This window comes from Arvicola amphibius, chromosome 5 (assembly GCF_903992535.2).
Source record: "Arvicola amphibius chromosome 5, mArvAmp1.2, whole genome shotgun sequence".
Taxonomy (NCBI): Eukaryota; Metazoa; Chordata; class Mammalia; order Rodentia; family Cricetidae; genus Arvicola; species Arvicola amphibius.
In genome coordinates this window covers 50,149,280-50,173,817 of record NC_052051.1, presented here as the reverse complement: position 1 = coordinate 50,173,817, position 24,538 = coordinate 50,149,280, and the positions used below count along the sequence as shown (strand labels likewise).

Genomic DNA, 24,538 nt, shown 5'->3' with positions numbered 1-24,538 from the left:
CCAACTGTTTTCTGATTGGACTTGAAGTCCCCCTCTCTTCCCTTCCCTCCCTCTTCCCTTCCCTTCTTCCCTTTCTTCCTTCTCCCTCTTCCTCCCTCTCTTTCCCCCTTCCCTTTCTCACACTTCCCTTCCCCTCCTTTTCTCAATAGCCTCTCTCATTTGCTTTTTGAAGCAGGATCTCATTTGTAGTCCAAGATGGCCGGAAACTCACTGTACAGCAGGCTGCCTTCAAACTCAAGGAAATTCTTCTGCCTCCGATTATATGTGTGATCCATCACACCTGACTGCCCTTATTTTTTTATATAATTAATTTTATTGATTTATTACATACCAATCCCAGTTCTGCCTCCCTTCTTCCCTCCTGCTCCCTCCCCCTCACCCCACCTCCCATCCACTCCTCAGAGAAGATAAGGCCTCCCTCCCCTGGGAAGTCAACTAAGCCTGGTCCATCACCTCTCTGAGGCAGGACCAAGGCCCTCCCCCTGCCCCCTCGCTGCCTAGTCTGAGCAAGGTATCTCTCCGTAGAGAATGGGCTCCACAAAATCAGTTCATTCATTAGAGTTAGATCCTGGTCCCACTGCCCATGGCCTCACACACTACCCAAGCCACACCCGTCACCTGTATTCAGGGCTCCTAGTTCGGCAGTTTCCCAGTTTGTCAGTCCAGAGTCCGTGAATTCCCACTAGCTCAGTCAGCTGATTCTACTGGTTTCTCCATCGTGGTCTTGTCCCCTTTGTTCAGACTATTGGTCCTCCCTCACTTCGTTTGTACTCTGAGAGCTCGAGCCAGTGGTTAACTTGTGGATCTCTGCATCTGCTTCCATCTATTTCTGGAAGAGGGTTCTAGCTTCTCTGGGATTGTGGACTGCAGACTCGTTATCCTTTGCTTTCTGTCTGGTATCCACTTATGAGTGAGTACATACTATATTTGTCTTTCTGGGTCTGGGTTACCTCACTCAAGATTTTTTTTTTCTACTTCCATCCATTTGTTTGCAAATTTAAAGATGTCATTGTTTTTCATTGCATTGTTAGTACTCCACTGTGTAAATATACCACATTTTCTTTATCCATTCTTCAGTTGAGGGGAATCTAAGTTGTTCCAGGTTCTGGTTATGACAAACAATGCTGCTATGAACATAGTAGAGCAAATGTTCTTGTGATGTGAGTGTGCCCCCTTTGGGTATATGCCCAAAAGTAGTATTGCTGGGTCTTGAGGTAGATTGATTCCCAATTTTCTGAGAATTCACCATACCGATTTCTACAGCAGTTGTATGAGTTTGCACTCCCACCAGAAATGGAGGAGTGTTCCCCTTACTTCAGATCCTCTCTAGCATGGGCTGTCAACAGTGTTTTGATCTTAGCCATTCTGATCAGTGTAAGATGGTATCTCAGAGTTGTTTTGATTTGCATTTCCTGATTACTAAGGATGTTGAACATTTCCTTAAGTGTCTTCCAGCCATTTAAGATTCTTCTGTTGAGAATTCTCTGTTTAGATCTGTACCCCATTTTTTAAATAGATTATTTGGTAATTTGATATCTAGTTTCTTGAGTTCTTTGTCTATTTCGGAGATCAGTTCTCTGTCAGAAGTGGGGTTGGTGAAGATCTTTTCCCATTCTGTAAGCAGCTGTTTTGTCTTATTGACCGTGTACTTTGCTTTACAGAAGTTTCTCAGTTTCAGGAGGTCCAATTTATTAATTGTTGCTCTCTGTGTCTGGGCTACTGGTGTTATATTCAGGAAGTGGTCTCCTGTGCCAGGGTACTTCCACTTTCTCTTCTATGAGATTCGGTGTAGATGGATTTATCTTGAGATCTTGATCCATTTGGACTTGAGTTTTGTGAATGGTGATAGATAAGGATCTATTTGCATTCTTCTACATGCTGACATCGAGTTATACCAGCACCATTTGCTGAAGAGGCTTTCTTTTCATTTTATATTTTTAGCTTCTTTATCAAAAATCAGGTGTTCATAGATTTATGGGTTAATTTCAGGGTCTTCGATTCGATTCCATTAGTCCACCTGTCTGTTTTTATGTCAATATCAAGCTGCTTTCATTACTGTAGCTCTATAATAGAGCTTGAAGTCAGGGATGGTGATACCTCCAGCTGTTCCTTTATTATACAGGGTTGTTTTGGCTATCCTGGGCTTTTAATTTAGTATTGTTCTTTTGAGGTCTGTGAAGAATTGTACTGGGATTCTGACGGGTATTGCATTGAATCTGTAGATTGCTTTTGGTAAGATGGCCATTTTTACTATATTAATCCTACCTATCCATGAGCATAGGAGATCTTTCCATTTTCTGATATCCTCTTCAATTTCATTCTACAAAGACTTAAAGTTCTTGTCATATAGGTATTTCACTTGTTTGGTTAGTTACCCCAAGATATTTTAGGTTGTTTGTGGCTATTGTGAAGAAGGGTGATGTTTCTCTGATTTCTTTCTCAGTCCATTTATCATAGTATATAGGAGGGCTACTGATATTTTTGAGTCAATCTTGTATCCTGCCACATTATTGAAGGTGTAGGAGTTCACTGGTAGAATTTTTGGGGTCACTTATGTATACTACCATACCATCAGCAAATAGCAAAAGTTTGACTTCTTCCTTTCCAATCTGTATCCTCTTGATCCCCTTTTGTTTTCTTATTGCTCTAACTAGGACATCAAATACTATATTGAGTAGATATGGAGAGAGTGGACAGCCTTGTCTTGTTCCTGATTTTAGTGGAATCGCTTTAAGTTTCTCTCCATTTAATTTGATGTTGGCTGCTGGCTTGTTGTATATTGCATTCATTATGTTTAGGTATGTTCCTTGTATCCCTGCTCTCTCCAAGACCTTTATCATGAAGGGGTATTGGATTTTGTAGAAGACCTTTTCAGCATCTAATGAGATGATCGTGTGTGCTTTTTTCTTTTCGTTTGTTTATATGGTGGATTATGTTGACAGATTTTTGTATGTTGAATCATCCCTACATCTCTAGGATGAAGTCTACTTGATCATGGTGGATGATTTTCTGATATGTTCTTGAATTCAGTTTGCCAGTATTTTATTGAGAAATTTTGCATCAATGTTCATGAATGAGATTGGTCTGTAATTCTCTTTCTTACTGGTATCTTTGTATAGTTTAGGTGTTAGGGTATTAGGGTAGTTGTAGCCTCATAAGAAGAGTTTGCAGTATTCCTTCTGATTGAATTGTGTGGAACAATTTGAGGAGTATCGGTATTAGTTCGTCTTTGAAATTCTGGTACAATTCTGCACTGAAATCATCTGGCCCTGGGCTTTCTTTTGGTTAGGAGGCTTTTAATGACTGTTTCTACTTTTCTATGGGTTATAGGTCTATTTAATTTGTTTATCTGGTCTTGATTTAATTTTGGCATATGGTACTTATCCAGAAAATTGTCCATTTCCTTTAAAGTTTTCAACTTTGTGGAGTACAGGTTTTTGAAGTATGACCTGAGGATTCTCTGGATTTCCTCTGTGTCTGCTGTTATGTTCCCCCCTTCATTTCTGATTTTGTTAATTTGGATATTCTCTCTCTGCCTTTTGGTTAGTTTGGATAAAGGTTTGTCAATCTTGCTGATTTTCTCAAAGAACCAACTCTTTGTCTCATTGATTCTTTGTATTTTTTGTTTCTATTTTATTGATTTCAGCTCTCAATTTGATTATTTCCCACCATCTACTCCTTCTGGGTGGGTTTGCTTCTTTTTGTTTCAGTTGTTATGTTAATTTGCTAGTGTGGGATTTTTTTCCAGCTTCTTTATATAGGCATTCGGTGCTATGAACTTTCTTCTTAACACTGTTTTTCTGTTCCATAACTTTGGGTATATTGTACATTCATTTTCATTGAATTTTAGGAAGTATTTAATTTCTCTATTTCTTCCTTGACCCAGTGGTGATTCAGTTGAGAATTTTTCAATTTCAATATGTTTGTGGGCTTTCTGAAATTAGTGTTGTTGTTGAATTCTAACTTTAAATCATGGTGATTCGATAAGATACATGGGGTTATTACAATTTTTTGTATCTGCTGAAGTTTGTTTTGTTACTATGTGGTCAGTTTTTGAGATGGTTCCATGAGATGCTGAGAAGAAGGTATATTCTTTTTTGTTTGGGTGGAATGTTCTATAGAAGTCTATTAATACCATTTGAGTCATAACATCTGTTAGTTCCCTTATTTTCTGTTAAGTTTCTGTCTGGCAGTCCTGTCCAGTGGTGAGAGTGGGGTGTTGAAGTCTTCCACTATTAGTGTATGAGGTTTAATGTGTGATTTAAGCTTTAGTAATGCTTCTTTTATGTATGAGGGAACCCTTGTATTTGGAGCATGGATATTCAGAATTGAGATTTCCTCTTGATGGTTTTCCTGTGACAAAAATGAAATGTCTTCTTTATCTTTTTTGATTGATTTTAGTTTGAAGCCTATTTTATTAGATATTAGGACAGCTACACCAGTTTGTTTCTTAGGTCCATTGGATTCAAATTGTTTTTTTCCCAACCCTTTACTCTGAGTTAATGTCTGTCTTTGGGGTTGAGATGTGTTTCTTGTATGCAGAAGAAGGATGGATTCTATTTTTGTATCCAGTCTGTTAGCCTGTGTCTTTTATAGACAAAGTGAGTTCATTTATACTAAGGGGCATTAATGACCAGTTGTAAAACTGCACCGGCTCCGTTCTGCGCTCTACTCGCTCCGCGCTATGGGAACTCGGCTGAAAGTTTAAAAACATACACACACAGACAGAGACAGACAGACAGGACCACAGGGACAGCCTTGAAACAAGAATGCCAGGAATGCCCACTTTATTGACAAGGAAGGCGCTCCCAGCAGGAGGCACTGAGAAGAGAGACCACCACGTCTGCTCTCACTGATCAACAGGTCTGGGTGGCCATGCGTTCTCTAACAACAGACTCAGGAAGGTGTGCTCCACTGGCCTTTGCTCTACCCTAACATGCTATTACTATTCTGTACTTACCTTCACCTTTCATTTGACATGAGGTCTTAGTCTAGGAAATTAACTGTGTGTACCTTTACTCCAATACAGGGAAAAAGTTTTAGGCCACTAAAGCAGCACCAGAGAAAGCAATTCCTTCTCACTTGGGTGCCAGCGGATACAGCGCCCTGAGGCTTGGCCGGGTGTGTGTGTGTGGGGGGGGCAAATTCCATCCTAATCCTCTTGGTATTTGCTCTGGTGGGGAGCTGCACAGTCATGCCCCTTCTGAGATATAGGGCGCCCACATTGTCAGTCCTTTATCCCTCTTGTTAGACCTAAGAAAGCATGCTTGTTAACTATGTCTGTGTGGTTATATAAATTGGAAACCCTGTGGAATGGAGAGGACAGTGAGGAACATCGAAAAGGAAACATCAAGAGGGATATCAAGAGAGCATTAGAGAGTATAGAAAGAATAAAGGGACACGATAAAAAGACTTATGTGAGCTAATTTATTTCATTATTGGTCAGGTTTTCCCCTGCTATAGTGATCCTTCTGAAACCTCAGCAGGTTACTACTGCTGTGATGAAACACCATGACCAAAAGCAAATTGGGAGGAAAGGGTTTATTTGCCTTATGTTTCCACATTACTGTGCACCAGGGCAGGAAGTCATGCAAGGCAGGAACCTGGAGTCAGGAGCTGAGGCACAGGCCATGGAGGGGTGCTGCTTACTGGCTTGCTCCTCATGGCTTGCTCAGCCTGCTTTCTTATAGAACTGAGAACCATCAGCCCAGGGTTGGTACCTCCCACCAGGAGATAGATCCTTCTACATCAATCACTCGTTTTTAAAACGCCCTACAGTCTTGCCTATAGCCTCATTTTCATACTTGAGGTTCCTTTCTCTGATGGCTCTATCCTGTGTCAAACTGACATAAAATTAGCCAGCACTCCTGTCTCTGGTCTCTATTTCTGATGAGATTTAAGTTATTAAGCAGAACATTTTTCCCTTAGAAATAATGGTTATTTTCTCTGGGTGTGTCCAGGAGTTTCCATTTATTTTTAGTTTTCGGAAATCTGTGGTGTGAGATTTTTTTTTAAAACTATAAACATAATTTACACAAATATTGGGTTGGGGTAGAATTACTTAATATGTTCTATTCTCTTTTTCATCTCTCCTCCTAACTTATTATTTATATCTTAAGCCTTTTGACACATCACTACAAACATCCAAGGTTCCGTTTCTCCCAAGTCTTTGATCACTGTGCTGCAGATGCTTCTACAGGTCTATTCTCAAGCTGGGTGACTTTCCAACACTTCCTTTGGCTGTTAAGCCTATCAGGTGAATTTTATATTGCAGATAAATTAATCTCCAGTGCAAAGTTTTGAGTTTTGTCGTTTTATTTCAGGGTTTATTTCTTTGCTGAAATATCCTATCTTTTCATTTACTATAAGCTTATTTTCCTTCACATCATTGTGTATAGTTATGAAAAGCCATCTTGAATTTTTTTTTAGCTGATAATTTCAAAAGTGTGATCATCTGTGCTTGCTGCTTTGCTTTTATGCAGTGTGATTCTGGGTCACAGGTGAAGAGCGTGGCCATCAGCAGATGCGGGCAGGGCTGGGTTCTGATACATCCCCCAAAGAGCATTCATTACTTGCTATTTTTGTTTTATGTCAGCAGTTTGTTAGACTCAAACTGTAAAGTCCCACTTCTTGTGCAGCAGCCCAAATCCCTTAAATAAAACCACTTAGAACCAGCCCAATCCAAGAAACGTTCATGGGTTCATGCAAAGTTTGCACCCAGGGTTTCTGATGTCCATTCTGGCTTTCCCGTTGCTGAGACTTTACTTTCCAATGGTTACCTTGAACTCACTATTTCTTTACACATTTTAAGTGAGTATCTCAGACTCCATTCCATCAGCTGCAGTCAGTTAAAGCTGTATGAATGCGGATGAATGAGGAGAGCTAACTCTTTGTTATTCCCTCCTCTCAAACATCGACCTCGTGGTGGCGCACGCCTTTAACACCAGCACTTGAGAGGCAGAGGCAAGCAGATCTCTGTGAGTTCAAGGCCAGCCTGGTCTACAAAGTGAGTTCCAGGACAGTCAGGGCTACACAGAGAAACCCTGTCTCAAAAACAAAAAACAAAATAACAACAACAAAAAAATCAACCTCCATAAACAAATTATACCGAGCCTGCTGCATCTAGGCAGCTGGGGTTTGTTGCCATTTTTATTTTGGTGCAGCGTCTGGAATTTCACGTGAGAACTAGCTGTACGTTCCCTGGAGCAGCTGCAGGTGTGCAAGGTCTCAGCACACTCACCATAATCCCCATGATGAGCTGGGGTCCCCTTGCTGACCCAGCTAAGGCTTTGCTCCCCATATTCCCCACGATGAGCAGGAGTCCCCATGCTGACCACCAGCCAAGGCTTTGCTCCCCACATTCCTCATGATGAGCAGGGGTCCCCCTGCTGACCACCAGCCAAGGCTTTGCTCCCCATTGTAACATCACTGTGTTAGTTCTCATTCCCCAAATAAACCATATCTTTACCTTGATGTGAGAGTAGAGAAAAACCAACTTAGAGAGTAAGCAAATGTTTTTAAAGAATGAAACAGGACTGAGAATCCCACAGCACAACTTTATACTACAGAACAGGGCGGCAGGAGCTGAAGGCATCACTGAGCAAACATTACAGTGGGCAGGAGCAAACGAGGGGCAAATAGGGCCCTCCTGGTTGATATTTTCATCTCTGAGCTTTCCCTGTCATCCTCGCCCTTTCCTTACTGGGCCAAGGCCCTCCCCTCCCAGAGCAGCAGCACCACCAAATATACTTAGTAAATTTGACTTCCAGTTTCCTCCAAGGTGTAAGCCTCTCCTCCGTGACGGGCATCTGAGTGTAGGCACTCTACATCTGTGGGCAACACACTATGAGAAGAGCACTCAGAAGCAGACCCATTCCAGGCCAGTCCTTCCTCATCTTTTTCCTGATCTTTGTTTTTTTATACTGACATTTTATAGATTTGAACAGAAATTCTACAATACATGAGCAAGCTTTAAACACACTTAAAATCTGTCCCTCTAAAATCTGCCACCCTATACCCAGGGCATTGCGTGCTGTAAGAGACCGCTATTGGGAGTTAAGCATTAAATGAGAACATACTACAGCTCCACCGGGGGCCCTGTGTGGCTCACACCTGCAGCTGTTGCCTGGTTGCTGCTTCCAATCAACCCCGCTTAACCGCTTCAAATCACACAGAAGTGAGGGAATCCCCATTTCCATATGGAAATCTTCCTGTGAGTTTTGAGAGCACACATTCCCCAAGTAAGAACAGCTACACACACACACACACACACGCATGCACGCACGCACGCACGCATGCACGCACACACGCTCACTCCAGCTCTGCTTTTATGTTGACAAAACCCGTTCTCAGAAGAGCCTGATCTTGAAAACAAATCCCCATGGAAAGGCAACCATGGTGTCTCTGCTTCTTGTTTACAAGGATCTGGGAACCCTGTCTGGCAAGTTCCTTGTCTCTACAACAGTGTTCTCAGCCCTCCTAACACTAGGACTCTTTAACACAGTTCCTCATGTTGTGGTGACCCCCAACTATAAACCTATTTCATTGCTACTACGTAACTGTTACTTTGCTACTGTTATGAATGATAATGTAAATATATGTGACTCCAGAAGGGTTGAGACCCCGGGGTTGAGAACCACTGCCCTAGGTGCTCCTTCTCCAAAGCCAGTAGCAGGGAAAGGGCAGTGGGGAGAGGAAGAAGGCTGCCCTGTTGGGGTTGCTCTGGACAACCAGCTCAAAGGGCCAGGTACTAAGAGAATCCAGGTACACATGTATTCTTTGTTTTCTATTACTGGATAAGGGAGTGGTGTTCCTCAATTCATGGGTTCCTAGTAGTTACAGAATGATAAAGTCAAGACACTGCTAACTTCTGAGTCAGATAGCCAAGAATCTGATCGATTAAGTTGATTTCTTTCTTTCTTTCTTTCTTTCTTTCTTTCTTTCTTTCTTTCTTCCTTCCTTCCTTCCTTCCTTCCTTCCTTCCACTGTCTTTTCTCATTTTAAATGCCAAATCCATTTCCTACTCCCTCCTCCCTCCCACTCCTCCTCCACTCCTCCAAGAGGGTAAGGCTTCCCATGGGGAGTCAACAAAGTCTATCTAGCACATTGCTTTGAGGCAGGACCAAGAACCTCCCCCCATTATATCTAGGCTGAGCAAGGTATCCCTTCAAAGAGAATGGGTTCCAAAAAGCCAGAACAAGCAGTAGGGGTAAATCCTGGTCTCACTGCCAGTGACCTCACAGTCTGCCCTAGCCATACAACCATCACCCACATTCAAAGGGCATAGTTTGGTTCTATGCTGTTTCCCTTACTGTTAGGCCAGAGTTGGAAGGCTCCCATTAGCTCAGGTAAGCTGTTTCAGTGGGTGTCCCCATCATGGTCTTGACCTCTTTGCTCATATTCTCACTCCTCTCTGACTGGACTTTGGGAGCTCAGCCCAATGCTCTGCTGTGGGTCTCTGCATCTGCCTCGTCAGTTGCTGGATGAAGGTTCTATGATGACATTTAAGACAGTCATCAATCTAACTACAGGGCAAGGCCAGTTCAGGCACACTTTCCAATATTGCTTAGGGTCTTAGCTGGGGTCATCCTTGTAGATTCCTGGGAATATCTCTAGTGCCAGGTTTTTTGCTAGCCCCATAGTGACTCCCTAATCAAGATAAATCTTTCCTTGCTCTCCATCTCTGTCCTTCCCCCATCTTGAGCATCCAGTTCCCTAGTTGATTTCTAAAGCCGACTGAAAACTTGTAATGCAGCCTTCTTCAGTCACACAGGACAGTCCCATGGCTACAAGGGCAGAGAGCATGCTCTCTCTCTCTCTCTCTTTCTCTCTCTCTCTCTCTCTCTCTCTCTCTCTCTCTCTCTCTCTCTCTCTCTCTCTCTCTCTCTCTCTCTCTCCCTCCCTCCCTCCTTCCCTTCCTTCTTTCCTCTTTCTTTCACCCTCCTCTTCTTTGGGTCCCTCCCTCTCTCTATCTCTCTCTCTATATATATTTGTGTGTGTGTGTGTGTGTGTGTGTGTGTGTTTCTCTCTCTCCCTTTCTCCCTACCTGATTCCCTTTCTCGGAGAGCAGCAGTCCTTAAAGTCTGAGCCCTGAATTGGCTCAGACTGGCAAGTGCAGCAGGCTGCTGAGATGAAAGCACAGAAATTGAACATTTAGAAACTCTTCGATCAGCTTGGTATTGGAGTCAAGCCAGTGGCCACATTGCATTAACATTACAGCAGTCAATCATGTTGATAATTTATATAGCCTCAATTTGTACAGGCTACACTGTAAGTCCTCAGAATTCCCCCTCTAATGTGTTTATCATTAAGAAAGGCTCAAGACAAATGCTTGTGTAAGATTTGGATGGAAGGGAAACAGCAGCCATACTGCACTTGCACGCTCTCGTTACTCGAATCCAGTTACTCACTTCATGAAGGGTTTTACAGATGTGAAAAAAGTCCCACATCAAGTGGCCCAGTTAAGAAGATGATCTCATGTGAACCTCACTTCCCTGTGCCAACAGACGCTGCCCGTGGACATCAGCTTCAGCTGGACACATGGGCTTCCAGCTTGCTGCTGCGTCCCTCACCCCGAGTCCGAGGCTTTGGACTTGTGTAGCCAGCCCCAACAAATGCATGGTCAAAGTCCTTAATATTTCTTGTCATCCATCCACCTACATGTGGTCTGTATCTCCTGCCAGCTGTGTTTACTTCCCCTACACCAGAGCAGGAAAGGAAGGCGGATGGTCTGTGGGCTTCCCTGTATCTTCAGGCCCAGCCTTCTTGACCGCTACCCTCTTCCGCCACAGAAGTCACAGGATTCTGAGCAAAGGCTGGTAGAAAGGCTAGAGGTAGGACAGGATGAAGGCAGAGGTGGGAGCAGAAGAAGGGGACAGCAAGAGGTTTGGGGGATGGGCTGGGAAAAGCGGAGAGGAAGCTCTGGAGTGACAGGAGGGACACAGGAAGTCACACCTGCACTCACTTCGTCTGCCTTCCCCAGCACCCCTTCTGTAAGCCAGGAAAGCTGCCCACACTTAGCCTATGACTCATATGTATATGCATAAATATCTCTTAATACAGTTTTCATGACTTCTGGACAGGATATCTCTACATAGCCTGTCTGTCCTGGAACTCACTAGGTAGGCCAGGTTAACTTTGAACTCAGAAAGACCCACCTGCCTCTGCCTTCCCACTGTTGGGATTAAAGGTGTGTGCCTCCCCACCAGGCTGACTTCTGGGTTTTTGGGGTTTTTTTTTAGATTTATTTATTTATTTTGTTTACAGTGTTCTGTTTGCATGTGTGCCTGCAGGCCAGAATAGGGCACCAGATTTCTTTACAGATGGCTGTGAGCCACCATGTGGTTGTTGGAATTGAACTCAGGACCTCTGGAAGAACAATCAGTGTTCTTACCCTCTGAGCCATCTCTCCAGCCCTAGGTTTTTAGCACTGAAAATTGTGACCTGTTACTCATATGTCGGCTCTAAAGGCACAGCACGATGACCGCGACATGCTACCACTTACAAAACAAGATACGCCACTTCATGTGCCCCTGTGTATACAGACCGAATACAGACTCTGCTTCGGGGGTGGGGCCTGGGGGCTGGAACAAGCAACAGGGCTTTCCATGCGCATCTGCTTATCGCTGATGTTCACCTTAGAAGCGTGGACTTGCTTATGAACAAACTTCTCACAAACATCATTTTATCTGCCGCACTTGCAAAAGACTGGATATCAACATGCACAGAAGCGGCCGCTGCCATCTGTGTCTCCGAACACCATCTACGGCAACAACGACACAGCCCTCCCCATGAAGGTATTTCCACTGACGATTTTATCTGGCCTCAGCAAATAATGGCTTCTGCCAGCCCATTCACATCGGGGCAACAACCACCTACCCGTGGGCTCAATGGGAAAAGGAGAAACCCCGGAGCACACAGTTTCCAGACTAGAGAGGGAACACAACTGGAACCAGGCATCTGTCGGGGGATGCAAGTTAAGGAAGAAAACGAAGCTATGATTGCCCCTGAGGAGGCAGGGTACCATGGAAAGATTTTCTTCAGCAGGATAGCATTGTGAGGCTGGGCCTAAGCAATTATCTATGGTCTCTAGAATCATGGGTGCAAAGGGCAATAAGGGCAGATCAACTTATTTTGTATTCTTAAAAACCCACAGAGAAACTTTGTGAGATTACAAAGTATCCAGATGAGAGTGGGCTTGCCAGCCGGAAAAACTGAGGGCAGGGCTCTCGTGGTGGAGCAGCTGAATGTCCCGAGAAGGCAAGTATGTGTTGTAGGCTAGGCGGAATTTGCTTAATGGGTTGCACATTTGACATTGTAGGTCAGCTCTTCGGGGGCCAGGAGACAAAGCTTATTATATAATCACAGACTTGTCCTCGCTGGGAATGAGTACTGAGGAAAGACAGCGTCTGCTGTTTCCAAGCTTTCCCCGGCCAGCCAGTTGCTGAGGTGAGCAGCCATCAGAGGCATGCTTTTGAAAGCCGAGTCTGGTCTGGGATGTCTGCCCCTCGCACTTACCTTATGTCGTCTCTGGAGGGGTCAGCGTGGGTCCTCCTGGTAGGCAACTGGGGGCAGAACAGCAGAGCCAGGGATGAGAAGCCACAGATTGCTGGCTGTTTGGCCATTTGGCCACCCTTTTCTCCCCCCATCTACAGTAACATGCTCTGTGGGACTAAGGACAAAAGCCTCTTCAGTTCTGGCAGTCTCTGCTGCACTTGGTGTCCATATCCAAACCGCATCAAACTCCAGTGTTTGTTTCTAGTCTTTACAGACTTCTCTAGAAAGGACAAAGCTTAGTGCTTCACCAGAGGAAGCCACTGGGTGCTCCTGGTGTCTTTGAGATGAGTTGCTTCCTTCCAGCATTTAAACGTTTACTTTGGAACAGGTAAATAAACGTAAATAATCATTCCTCACGGAAAGGCCGTGTGAAGGTCAGCCTGTACTACACACGTATTCAGGAGGTGGCTGGAAGAGAGAGGGGTTGGCTTTGAGCGGATGACATCTTTATCTCCAGATGGAGATGCTGCCAACTCTTCTTGGCGATGGGCCAGATACATGCCGATCTTAGACGATCCTCTTCTCTTTTCTTAAAACTTAGTTTTCGGTCAACCTCTGTGCACCCTGGGAACATGTCATTTTCACCAGGTGCTGCAAACATGGATGACAGGAGTCAGAGGGGAAGATCTCACATCCAGAGCCTCGAGGAAGCTAACGTTAGCACTGTGCTTTGTTTACTCAGCTCAGATGTGCCAAATTTTTACTATGTATGACTGTTATTAGGACCTTTGCAAAAAAAAAAAAAAAAATCTTTCCAACACCATGAAAAACATGCTATCGTGGTAAAATGGTTCCAGGAAGACTCCAGTTTTCCCAGCGATGAGGGTAATGGGGGATGTTCAGCAGTCTGCCACTCCTCTCTGAACTTTTAAACATTGTTGAGACTGTGATAGACTATGGGAACTTCTCAAGTTGGACTAAATGCATTTTCCATTATGATATTGTTACAAGCTTATGGGGGTCAGGGAGTGGAAAGTGGTGGTTTGAATGTAATTGGGAGTTGGCACTAGTAGGCGTGGCCTTGTTAGAGTGGGTATGGCCTCGTTGGAGGAAGTGTGTCACTGTGGGAGCAGGTTTTGAGGTTTTCTATGCTTGGGATACGGCCAGTGTGTTAGTCAACTTCCTGTTTCCTGTAAGCCAAGATGTAGCCAGTACCATGTCTGCCTTCACGCTGCATGTTCCCCGTCATGATGATCGTGGACTGAACCTCTGAGACTGTAAGCAGGCTACCCCATTTGAATGCTTTCCTTGTAAGAGTTGCCATGATAATGGTGTCTCCTCACAGCAATAACGAACCTAACTAAGATACTGTGAGACGGAAAGTTGATTTGGCATGTGAATTCTGACTTGACAATGCTCCAGGGAAGGCCTCACACCCGACACCCGACACACACACACACACACACACACACACACACACACACAAATATACTGTCTCAAAAGGAAAGAAAGGAAGGGGAGGAAAAAGGAAAGAGGAGAAAAAGGGAGCCTGATTAAAAAAAAAAAAAAAGCAAGTTCCAGCAATGTGCTGCCAGAGATTCCCATTAAATTAAAGGATAAAAAATTGGGGCAAAAAGAAAAGAGCAGAAAAAAAAAAAGACACCAAGCAAACAATAATCATGAAAGAACTGAAGTGGCTGCAGTCATTACAGTGAAATCAACCTGAAGATAAGAACTATTAAATTCAAAGGGTATCCTAAATGGTAGAGGATCCGTACATTAGAAAGATACAGCAAATATAAACAGACTCCTAACATGTATACATGAAACAAAAGAATGACAGAACTGAGAGAAAATGTAATGATTATAGTCAGAAATGAACATACCCCACACCGTAAGAAATGATCTTACACATTTACATACATGTCTGTATGTGTTATGTCTGCATGTGTGACTGTATTCGCGTGTCTCTGTGTGTGAGAGTGTATGTGTTTGTACGTGTGTGCCTATGTGTCTATATGTCTGTGTGTGCGTGTGTGCACATGTGCAGAGGACAGATGGTAGCTTTGGATTCCTGGACTTGGCGTTAGACAGAGGTGCAAGCCGCTCTTATGTGGATTCCGGGAACTGAACTCAGGACCTTTGGAAGAGCAGGCAATGCTCTTAACCGCTGAGCCATCTCTCCAGCCCACGAGCCGCTCTCCACCAGGAAAGCAGGTGCTCTGAAGCACTGAGCCTCGCTGCAGCTCCCCACAGCCCAAGCTTCCCAGACCAAAAGGCACAACTATCAGCACAGTCACGGCAGACTTGGCAATGCCATTAACCAAAAGCCTAGTGCACACTGAAAGCTATCGGTGACCAGGAGATGCACAGACCATACACAGCCTCTATAACAGAACTGGAATCTTTCAAATTATATTCTCAAAAAACAATGAAAAATAGGGAAAAACTCAGGGGGTGTGTATATATGTTGGGGGGGGGGAGTTCCCAAATTCTTGGAAATAAAGTGACATATTCCCAAACAACGCATACATCAAAAAATAAGTCATAAGGAAAATCAGTGAAAACTAATACACAAATACTGATATTTATGAGTTGAGCTTAACACTACATCTGGCTAGTCACATACACAAGTAATCAAAGTCTGTACTTTTTGAGTTGATTTCAAGCATGATGTCAAAATACCATTTCTAGACTATAAACTACAAAATAAATCATGACAAATCTACAGATTACACACAATTTTATTAAATACTTTAACACGGCAAATAAGTCAGCTTATAACTATAAAAGTAGAGGGCTGAGCAACTGACTAAAGCACCACACAGAAGCAGATCACACAGCACAGCATCCAGGCCCCTCACGATTAAGGCAACACCAAACCTCAAGTAATTGCATGAGAAAACTTTACTTGGGCACATGAAAACTGGCAGACCCCGTAATTGATTTTCAGTATAAAGGATTTCCATCCAGCCCCTCTTGTAAATAGTAGTGATTCTTATAAACTAGGGCACACGATTAGTCTAGATTGGCAAATGGGCTGTCAAAGCCACTATCTTGTTGGCTAGTCAGAGGAGCAGCTAACTTTCTCGAAGGCATCTGACACACTGAAGATGGTCCTGGGCCACTCAGTTTTCTGAAGGCTGGCTTTAACATATCAGTGGCCTGTTGGGATGAGTGGCCCAGAGGCGCACCCATCCTCTCTTGCTGGGAATGCAGGGCTTCTCTGGGCAGTTCTGGAGGGTAACCACTCTGACAATCCAGATTACTTTTCTGGGCATCTGGGAGACAGACTGCTGAGAATTGTTGCGATTGAACAGAGTCCCCCAGCATCTCCTGAGTGATTTGTGAGCTCTTGTCTAGAAACAACCCAGCCCGACTGCCACAGGGTAAAGCACTATCAGAAAGCCAGCCTGGAGAGCCACCAGGCCCCCCTCCATCCTTCACTGGAGGGTCCTGAGTGACCACACCCCGACTCTTCTCAGATGCGGCACTCTCAGTACACATAAGTGCTTTGAACCTTGGCGTCTCACTGGGGCCTCTAAGGCGTGGGTGTATGGATCCTGAGATGCATCTAGGTGAAGATTTCTTTTCAGCAGTTCTGAGGAAAGGGGTGGCTGAATAAAGAAGTGACTCAGAACCAGCTCGACCGGGTGGGTCTTTCTTCTCGCACAAATCCAAGCCGCCTTCACCCCTGCACGGAACAAACTCAGGAGCAACGTTCTTTGCCACGATGTCTGGGGGCCTGCAGCTCCCATCCCCACACTTACAGTCTGAAGGCAAAGCTGTGGAAGGCATGGGCTTTCTTTCTCTGTGTTCTGGATCCTCTAAGTGCCTCTGTAAACCGGATGCAGCCGTCCGCCTAGGAACTTGCTCACACACACTTCTGGGGATGGTTTTCCCACTGTTTGGTTTGCTTTCATTGTAATGTGGAATATTCTGATTCACACCGCTCCTTTCTGATCTTTCAAAGTCCATCAGCATCTCTGAAGTCAAGGGAAATGCTACTATGTGCAAAGGAACAAACAGGAGCACAAGAAAGCAGTAAGAGAAAATTAACACTTTATAGAGAAGAATATAAAATTTTGTGTATTATTAAAGAAAATGCATCAGTGCTAGGCAAATAGAAATATTCTTTTACTCGTGTCCATAGAAATGGCAGTTTTTGTGGCTGAAACGTTACAGGCTGTGTTGGCTAGTGTTATGTCAACTTGACCACAGCTGGAGTCACCAGAGCAGGGGCCTTATTTTCAGCAGTCCATCTTTCTTCAGTAGGGACCACAATATTTTAAGAGCTGACTGCAGTTCACCGTTGCTGAGTCTGAGATCAAGCATGAAGTTTCTGACAAAGAAAGCCCAGGAGAACAACCCCATCGCTCTAGTGCTCAGAACGAGCATTCTCGGTTAGTCAGGACAGGGCACTGGATTGGAGGAAAAGCAGCCACAGAACCGTATTTCAGTGGTCATCTCGTAACCCTGAGTTGACTGACAGAAGCTGATTCTCCTGGGCACACGATTTTCATGCTCTCTTACTTGCCAATGCCATTTGTTCCTCAAGCGCACCAACCCAAAACCTCCACAGGTAATACTTGTGACTCTATGAGAAACATTCTGGGTGTCTGAACAATCTCTGCTTTCAGGTGATCAGAAGGTCAGAAGCTGAATTTCCACAAGAGCATGTTAAGTGTGTCTAACTGGGAAATAGTAATCTTCTCCCTGTGTTTCTACCAGCGTTTATTTTTGAGACACTAAAGCCGTGTTATTCGGTCTCATGGGAGACCATCTCATTATAACCGTTCCCTTTAATGTACGTTCTACTTTACCCACTCACGTGTTTACGTTTAAATTCTAATGGCCCCATTTCATCTCCTTGTTATTCTGTTACCTTGAGTTCTATTTTTACAAGAACTCAGTATCAGTATTTGTAAAACCCTTACCCCATTTACATCCAGTGGTTGCTGATGTCGCAACCTACTTTTAATGTCCGTTTATGCATGTCTTCATGCCTTTTCTCTTCCTTGATTTTGGTAGACTAAACCTTTTTTTAGAAGGTTTTCCTCTAGTAGTTTAGAAGTCATATATTCATTTCTTATCTGCTTCCCTAAAGTTTACATCTTTCTAAGAACATTTAATATCCTTCTGAGCAGCCTCAGGTTCTGCTTCTTAAATATTCTTGTCTTAGGTACGCATTCTGTTAGCTTTGTTCTGCATCTGTTTCTGCCTCTCTCGCGCGACGATGTTCTTTAAATAAATGATGATTCTTGGTTAAATGTTTATCTCTTAGATGTCTTTAATGCAGTGTCTGTCTGTGCTGCATAACTGAGCACAGACTGTGTTCCAGGAAGGCAGAAAGACCTGAGAGCTTTCACTCAGGGACAGAGGCTGACAGTACATCTTCACGTCCAGGTGCCTGCTCTGCGTCCACTCAGCCCAACACTATGGTTGGGGAAGGGAAAAGAGAAACGAAATGGGAAGGAGCGGGGAAGGGAAGGAAATTGGAGAGGAGAAGGGAGAAGGGAAGGGGAGAAATAAAAGCACTGCTTCCACGTGGGCACTGTCAACATCACCAGCTCATCACCCACCGGCACCCATGGGCGACAGCTTCTTCTGGGACACAAGATCCCACATGTGAAATAGGTTTACTTCTACTTTTGCTGTTGTGGAGAAGTTTTGAGCTAAGGTTTCCCATTTTCTCACACATCCTACAACTTCCGTCTATCAACTGCAACCATTCAAAATCCAGTTACAATTTTGTCTTTTTTTTTTTATGCTTTGTCATTTAAAATCTTGTCTACTTCTCAGGATGGTGAGGCTATGCAGTCTACTTGTGGAAACCACAAACCAGTTTTCTCCATTCTCCTTACCCCTCGTGCAACCTTCTAAGTCAACTCTGACTCCTTACAGAGCCGCCCCTTTTCAGACAGAGAACACGGGATAGCCAAATGAAGAGAGAACCCACCTGAGGGGCCTGCCTGCGCACTCCTGGCTCCGCAGTCTGACTCCGCGATTGTCCCCAGCAGCTCTGCCATTGTAGCGAGTTTGCTAGCAGCATTCATAATCTTTTTCTCAGCTCTGTGGGGCATTCCATAATATCAAATCAAGACAGTTTAAATGAAACACACGAGACTCCTCAGTCCTGGGATTGTTTCCTAATAGTTCTGCCAACACTGAGGGAAACCCTGCCTAAACTTCTTCATGATTGCATAAACAGTTAATTCTGTGGTTAAGGAAAGAACGGCACACAGCCCTGGTGCGGTCGGGACACGCAGTGTACACTGATGGCATAATGGTTAATTCTGTGGTTAAGGAAAGAACGGCACACAGCCCTGGTGTGGTCGGGACACGCAGTGTACACTGATGGCATAATGGTTAGTTCTGTGGTTAAGGAAAGAACGGCGCACAGCCCTGGTGCGGTCAGGACACGCAGTGTACACTGAACTCACCCCTCCTGCTTTCCATTATCCTGCAGAATCTGCTGAAGGCAAGTCAGGTAATACTTGCGCATCTTCCGGGCAGTTTCCTGCCGTTCCCGTAACACTTCTGCCTTTACCATTTCTGCAGCTCTTTCCTTGCTCTCCTGAATGTATCGAAGCATGTCACCTGCAGAGGGTGGAGAACCCCAACTTTCACTGTTTTTCTAAAAACAGGCGGTGCAAACTTCAGCCCAGTTTTCTGGCAGATGAGGTGAAGGGAGCATGGTTTAAACGTTGTGCTTTCCACGGCCTTTAGAACAGAACACTTCACAGTGCACTTTGGTTGACTCAAGAGAAAAGCACTGTTAGCCCTAAGATGGCAACGGCTGCCCGTGGGGAAAACCACAATGTATTCTGTCATTTTCTAAAGCACTCGATGCAGGGAGCAGGAGCACGTGTTCTATTGTACCTTATGATTCTGCTGAGAAACAAATGCCCAGGAGTGAGCAGAAAGACAGCCACTGAAAAGGAGGAAAATCCATATTCTCTGTGTTCTAGAAATCTCTAGGCCATTCTTGTAGTGCTAGTTCATTTGTATTTTAATAAATAAAGCTTGCCTGAAGATCAGAGAGTAAAACAGCCACACTAGGCAGCCTTACAGACCAGGCAGTGGTGACACACACCTTTAATCCCAGTAGCCACACTAGTTTGCCATAGAAACTGGGTGGTAGTGGTGCACACCTTTAATCCCAGCCCTAGAGAGGAATATAAAATGGGAGGAGACAGGATTGCTCTTTCAGTCTGAAGATTTCATAGAGGTAAGAGCTCTCTGGTGGCTGGCTGCTGTGTTTTTCTTATCTTCAGTTTGAACCCCAATATCTGTCTCTGGGTTTGTATTAACCGTGCTACACATCCTTAGCCGGCGCTTTCAGCAGCATCTATGGAAGAGCAAACAACTCACGAGGGCTGTACAAGGTTTCTGCAGAGTGAGGAGAACCATGCTCCCTTCTGAAAGCCACACAGAGTCTTTCTCCATACCTTTCTCTTCGTCCGCGTGGCTTTCATTCGCGCTACTGTTGGTTAGGCTAACTTTTAAAACCTAGATCCAGGGCTACACTTGACACCCAGGACACGGCCACTCTGGCTGTAGTAGGAACGCCACTCACACAGGGCTGCCCCGCCAGTGCCAGTAAACTTCTGAGAATTCGATGCTCTATGGACAATGCTAACCGGGTGTGTGTGTGTGTGTGTGTGTGTGTGTGTGTGTGTGTGTGTGTGTGTGTGTCCACCGTCCCTTTTTTTCAGATGAGAAAATGATGTTGTCACAAAACCTCCAATTACCCTTCTAAAAGTTAACTAAAACATAACGTGTGTTATATCAGGATGAAAAAGGCTTAATTTCTACTTCTCAGTGGAAACTTGTAAGAATTGTTTGTTCTAACTATGCCCTTTGCTAGCACAAAGAACAGAAATCTCACTGATGGTGCTGATCGGCCTTCACATCTAAAGCGACTCTGACAGCCAACAATTAGAATCTGAGACTTTTCCTGCCTTTTGTGAAAGCAATTTTAGGAGGAAAGTATGTTCCTCGGCAGAAGCCCCGACTGCTGTACTGACCCACACCCATGCCCTGCACTTCTGTAGTTGAAACGCAGGAGCCTGTACTCTGGAATCCCTGAGATGCTCTACAGAGTAGCTGGTGCTGACGAAGCCGTGGCAGAGTCAGAGTCGCTGGAATAAGAGAGAATAACACTGACTGGATTCTCCCCTTAGTCCCTATGTCTACAACAGGAAGCTGCCGAAGGTGACACACTGGCCTCTCTCCGCCCCTCCCCTGCCCCTCTCCCGCACAGGCTGCAGAAGCTCTGCCTCTGAGCCATGTTCCAGTCTTCCATCGCATGTTCTTCGGTGCAAGTTTTTATGTTGTGAGGTTACTACATTTTAAGGCAATTTGTTTCTGTTGACTAAACAAACACCAAAAAATGATAATCAAGAATATAAAAGTAACTACTCTTGGGAACTAGAGGTGACTCACTGGTTAAAAGCAGTGGCTTCTCTTGCAGAGGACCAGACTTTATTCCCCAGCATCCACATAGTGGCCCATAACCATCCCTAACTCCAGTGCCAGGGGATCTGACACCATCTTCCGACCTCCACAGGCAGCTGGCACGCACATGGTGCACAGACACACACACACACAGGCAAACTCGAATACAGATAAAATAAAAGTAAATGTTAGGAAAAGAAAACCATTTATGTCATGTGGGCAAACTAATCCATTACTGTGCAGTTTGGAGATGACATCAATAATCTAAGGCTGAAGAAAAGGCAGTTTGGAAAATTCACAAAAATGATAAACCCTGAGTTTCCGTTTCACAACAGTGCAAGAGGCCTACCCTAGCAAGGATCTTGAGAATCTCTTTAGGGACTCACGTTTAATTTTTTTAACAGCTTTAATGTACTGCCCACGGAGTTCTTCCAAGGCCTGCCTACTGCACGGCAGCCATGCGGTCTCAATGGCTCCTTCAGACCGCGACCTAAGAACAACAACAACAGATCACAAAACAACAGAGGCTGTGATTAAAAAAAAAAAAGTCACCTGATAAGTTACATTCATTCCTACAGTCTAATAATATAACCGACATGTGCCCAGGATTCCACACAAAGGATTATTCCACACAAAGGATCGCCATTATTCGGTTATTTAATATAAGAGGAAGGCCAGGGCAGAAGCTCAGGTGGTAGAGGGACGCCCTGGGTTCCATCCCCAGAAATCAGGAGTCATGGTACACACCTATAATCCCAGCACTCACTGGACTGAGGCTGAAATTAACCCAAGGTAATCTCGAGCTACATTTGAGGCCACCCTTGGGGGTCATTAAACCTTGTCTCAAAAACAAAACAGAAAAAGGAAATCAACAAATCAACATTACGATTGCCTAAGTAAACATTGGCAAATCCACAAGATGAAAACAGAGAGCCACTGAAGGGCACAGTGCAGGAGGTTCCCAGTAACACAGGGAAAGGTTTCTCTGCTCTTATTAGTGAAGGGCCACAATAAGCCCCAAATCCTATTTTTCTGAACATGACGTATATATATAAACAGCCTAAGTGATAGAAAACAGTGGACTAATGCAGCCTTTCCTGTGAGTCTGTTCGATGTGAAATAACACATGAAACACATCCAGGATGATGTTTCTACTAATTACCAAGATGCTTAGAAATGTAATGGTCTTAACTATAGAGGTTTACCGTGGCGGTGATCTGCAGAGGGCCCTCAGGGCTTCCAACTTATTCTTCATGTCATTGTTTTCCTCTATTAGTTCTTCAATCACTCTGCTGTTCTCTTCTGTAACAGAAAGTGAGCATTACTCTTCCTTCCTAAGTTCCTACGAAAAGAAAGCACCTTCAGAGGGGCTGCCGACTTTCCAGATCCCTCCAGTGTTCTCACCCTGCAGTGAGCCCTGCACTGGACCAGTTCTCTCCCGTGTTTTCACTCCCCAGTGAGCCCCGCACTGGACCAGTTCTCTCCCGTGTTCTCACCCCGCAGTGAGCCCCCCCCCCCCCCCGCACTGGACCAGTTCTCTCCCCAGTGAGCCCTGCACTCCATCTTCCCTAATGCAGTTTCTCAACATTTAAAATCTGTTTCCTCCTCAACATTTAAAATCTGTTTCCTCTTCACCTCCACTGCACACATTCTGAAACTGGTGTCCAATTGTCTGTGTGTGTGTGCTGACCTTCCCAGCTAACTGGAAGCTCTCCAGAATGGGTCTGCTTCATTTTTTGTAGTGTTTCATCTGGAACTCAGTGGTGTACATGATATGCAAGAATTCTACCAGCAAGCTACAATCCCCAACGCTCAGTCCCTAGTATAGTTTATGATCACAAAAAACATTGTTGAGCAAGAACCTCAACAGAAAATACCCTAAAGTATGTGCCATTCTTTTACATGGTGTAAGGTGTTCAGGAGAAGCTAACAGATCCTAAGGGCTATGAAGCAGAACGTGCGCCCTGCAGGGTGCAGATCCAAGGATAAGCACTAACACTTAGTGACTGGATGAGCCTGAGAAAATTCCTTATCTTTCGAAGGCTGAGTTTGTCCCACATGCAGAATGAGGACAGTGTTACATGTCTTAACAGATTATACCCTAATAAATCAACTCCCGGCACATCAGTGCTCAGCGACTGAACAAAGCAGCCCAGCAGCAGAGCCTATGAACTAAACATAACACCAGGCATGGGACACATTTTTAACTTCAGTGCTCTGGAGGCTGAAGCAGGTGGATCTCTGTGAATTCAAGGTCATTTAAACCTCCAAAGTGAGTTCTAGGCCAGCCAGGGCTATGTAATGAGATCCTGTCTCTAAGTAAATAAAGCAACTCTTTTATGATCACGGTGCACAATGTTAAATATTACTATACATAAATTACAACCACTGCAGAGGGCTTAATAAGAAAAGTGTTACAATCCAGTCCATTTTTAGCTGCCTTTACAAAGTACAGACGAGCAGATAGGAAAGGAAGCAGAAAGGCTCCAGAGTCAGTGTCAGCATCCAGGTAAGACTAGACATGAAGTGAATGCAAAAAATAAAAGTGCTTGCTTGACTCCTCCCACCCCTTCCACAATTGTCTGGGACCCTGACATTTAGCTTTTTCTTAAATTATTATTATTCATTCAAACATTTACTAAGTAGTATATTGTGGATACTATGACTCTGCAGAGAAGACAAGGCACATCCTGTATCCTCAAGAAACAGTCTGGATGATAGAAGAACAGCAACAGAGAGAATGGAGAAACCCATGCGAAAATACAGGACACATAGCTGTGCAAAGTATCTAATGGGGAAAACCAAGGACTTTGCAGATACGATATTTTGTGAGTTAACCCAAAAGCATGGAAGTTAGACCTAAAACTAAACAGCGGAGTCATGTACACATGACATAGTGATAACACCATAGGTAAGGCTCAGCAGCCAAGAAAACAACTGGAAACATGTCAAATGTACAGTCAAGAACACAGGGAAGAGGTGAGTGAAGAAGAGGAGACTGGAAAAGCCATGCTAGGCCAACAGCTCCCTTCTTCAGAGGGCCAATATCAAATGGTAGCAGAAAACCATGACAGCATGACCGAGTGGACCGGATGGAAGCTACCCAGACCCACAGGCTTTCCTTCTGCTAGTCCCACCTCCCAGAGCGAAGCTCGTCTTGACAATCACTTCCATTTCCAGTCACAGAGCCCTGCCTGACACACACTTAGGCCTTCGATGTCACATAATCAAGAAAGGGGTGTCTTTAAATCAATTAGTAAATATAGATCCAGACTGGATTATATCAGTTTGGATATAACGGTGCCACTGGTGCCCACATTAACAACAACGTGCCACTTGACCATGCTGGCCAGGCCCCGCCAGCCTCCTACAGTAGCAGTGAGCCTGCAGCGCTAACCTCCAAGCTTCTCCACTGCAGCTCTGTGTGTCTTTTCTAAGTGCTGAAGGAGCCTGCGGCTCTTCTCCAGTTTCCGTCTCAGCTCTTGACACTCCTGCTTTCCCTTTTCAAGCTCCTGGAAGCAGTGCTCACAGCAGAAAGCTTTCATTTCAGAGCTCTTTTTATCTGGAAAAAAAAATTAAATGA

General features: G+C 44.4%; 1 protein-coding gene across 8 annotated transcripts in view; it reads right to left on the bottom strand.

Annotated features, from left to right (window-relative positions):
• The window catches only part of Cep152 (centrosomal protein 152), an 82,352-nt gene that overhangs the window by 3,755 nt on the left and 54,059 nt on the right, over window positions 1-24,538 (bottom strand). For 4 of the 8 annotated variants that reach the window (XM_038330607.1, XM_038330610.1, XM_038330609.1 and 1 more), the window contains 6 exons: window positions 24,353-24,517; window positions 22,161-22,257; window positions 21,342-21,445; window positions 18,939-19,095; window positions 18,455-18,567; window positions 15,222-16,502 (listed from right to left, as the gene is read on the bottom strand). In XM_038330607.1, the coding sequence (XP_038186535.1) occupies window positions 15,514-16,502; window positions 18,455-18,567; window positions 18,939-19,095; window positions 21,342-21,445; window positions 22,161-22,257; window positions 24,353-24,517 (1,625 nt within the window). In that variant the 3' untranslated portion in view covers window positions 15,222-15,513. Of the gene's footprint in view, window positions 1-12,516; window positions 12,564-15,221; window positions 16,503-18,454; window positions 18,568-18,938; window positions 19,096-21,341; window positions 21,446-22,160; window positions 22,258-24,352; window positions 24,518-24,538 lie in introns of those variants that run through there. The other 4 variants (XM_038330616.1, XM_038330608.1, XM_038330615.1 and 1 more) reach the window with 4 other exon arrangements.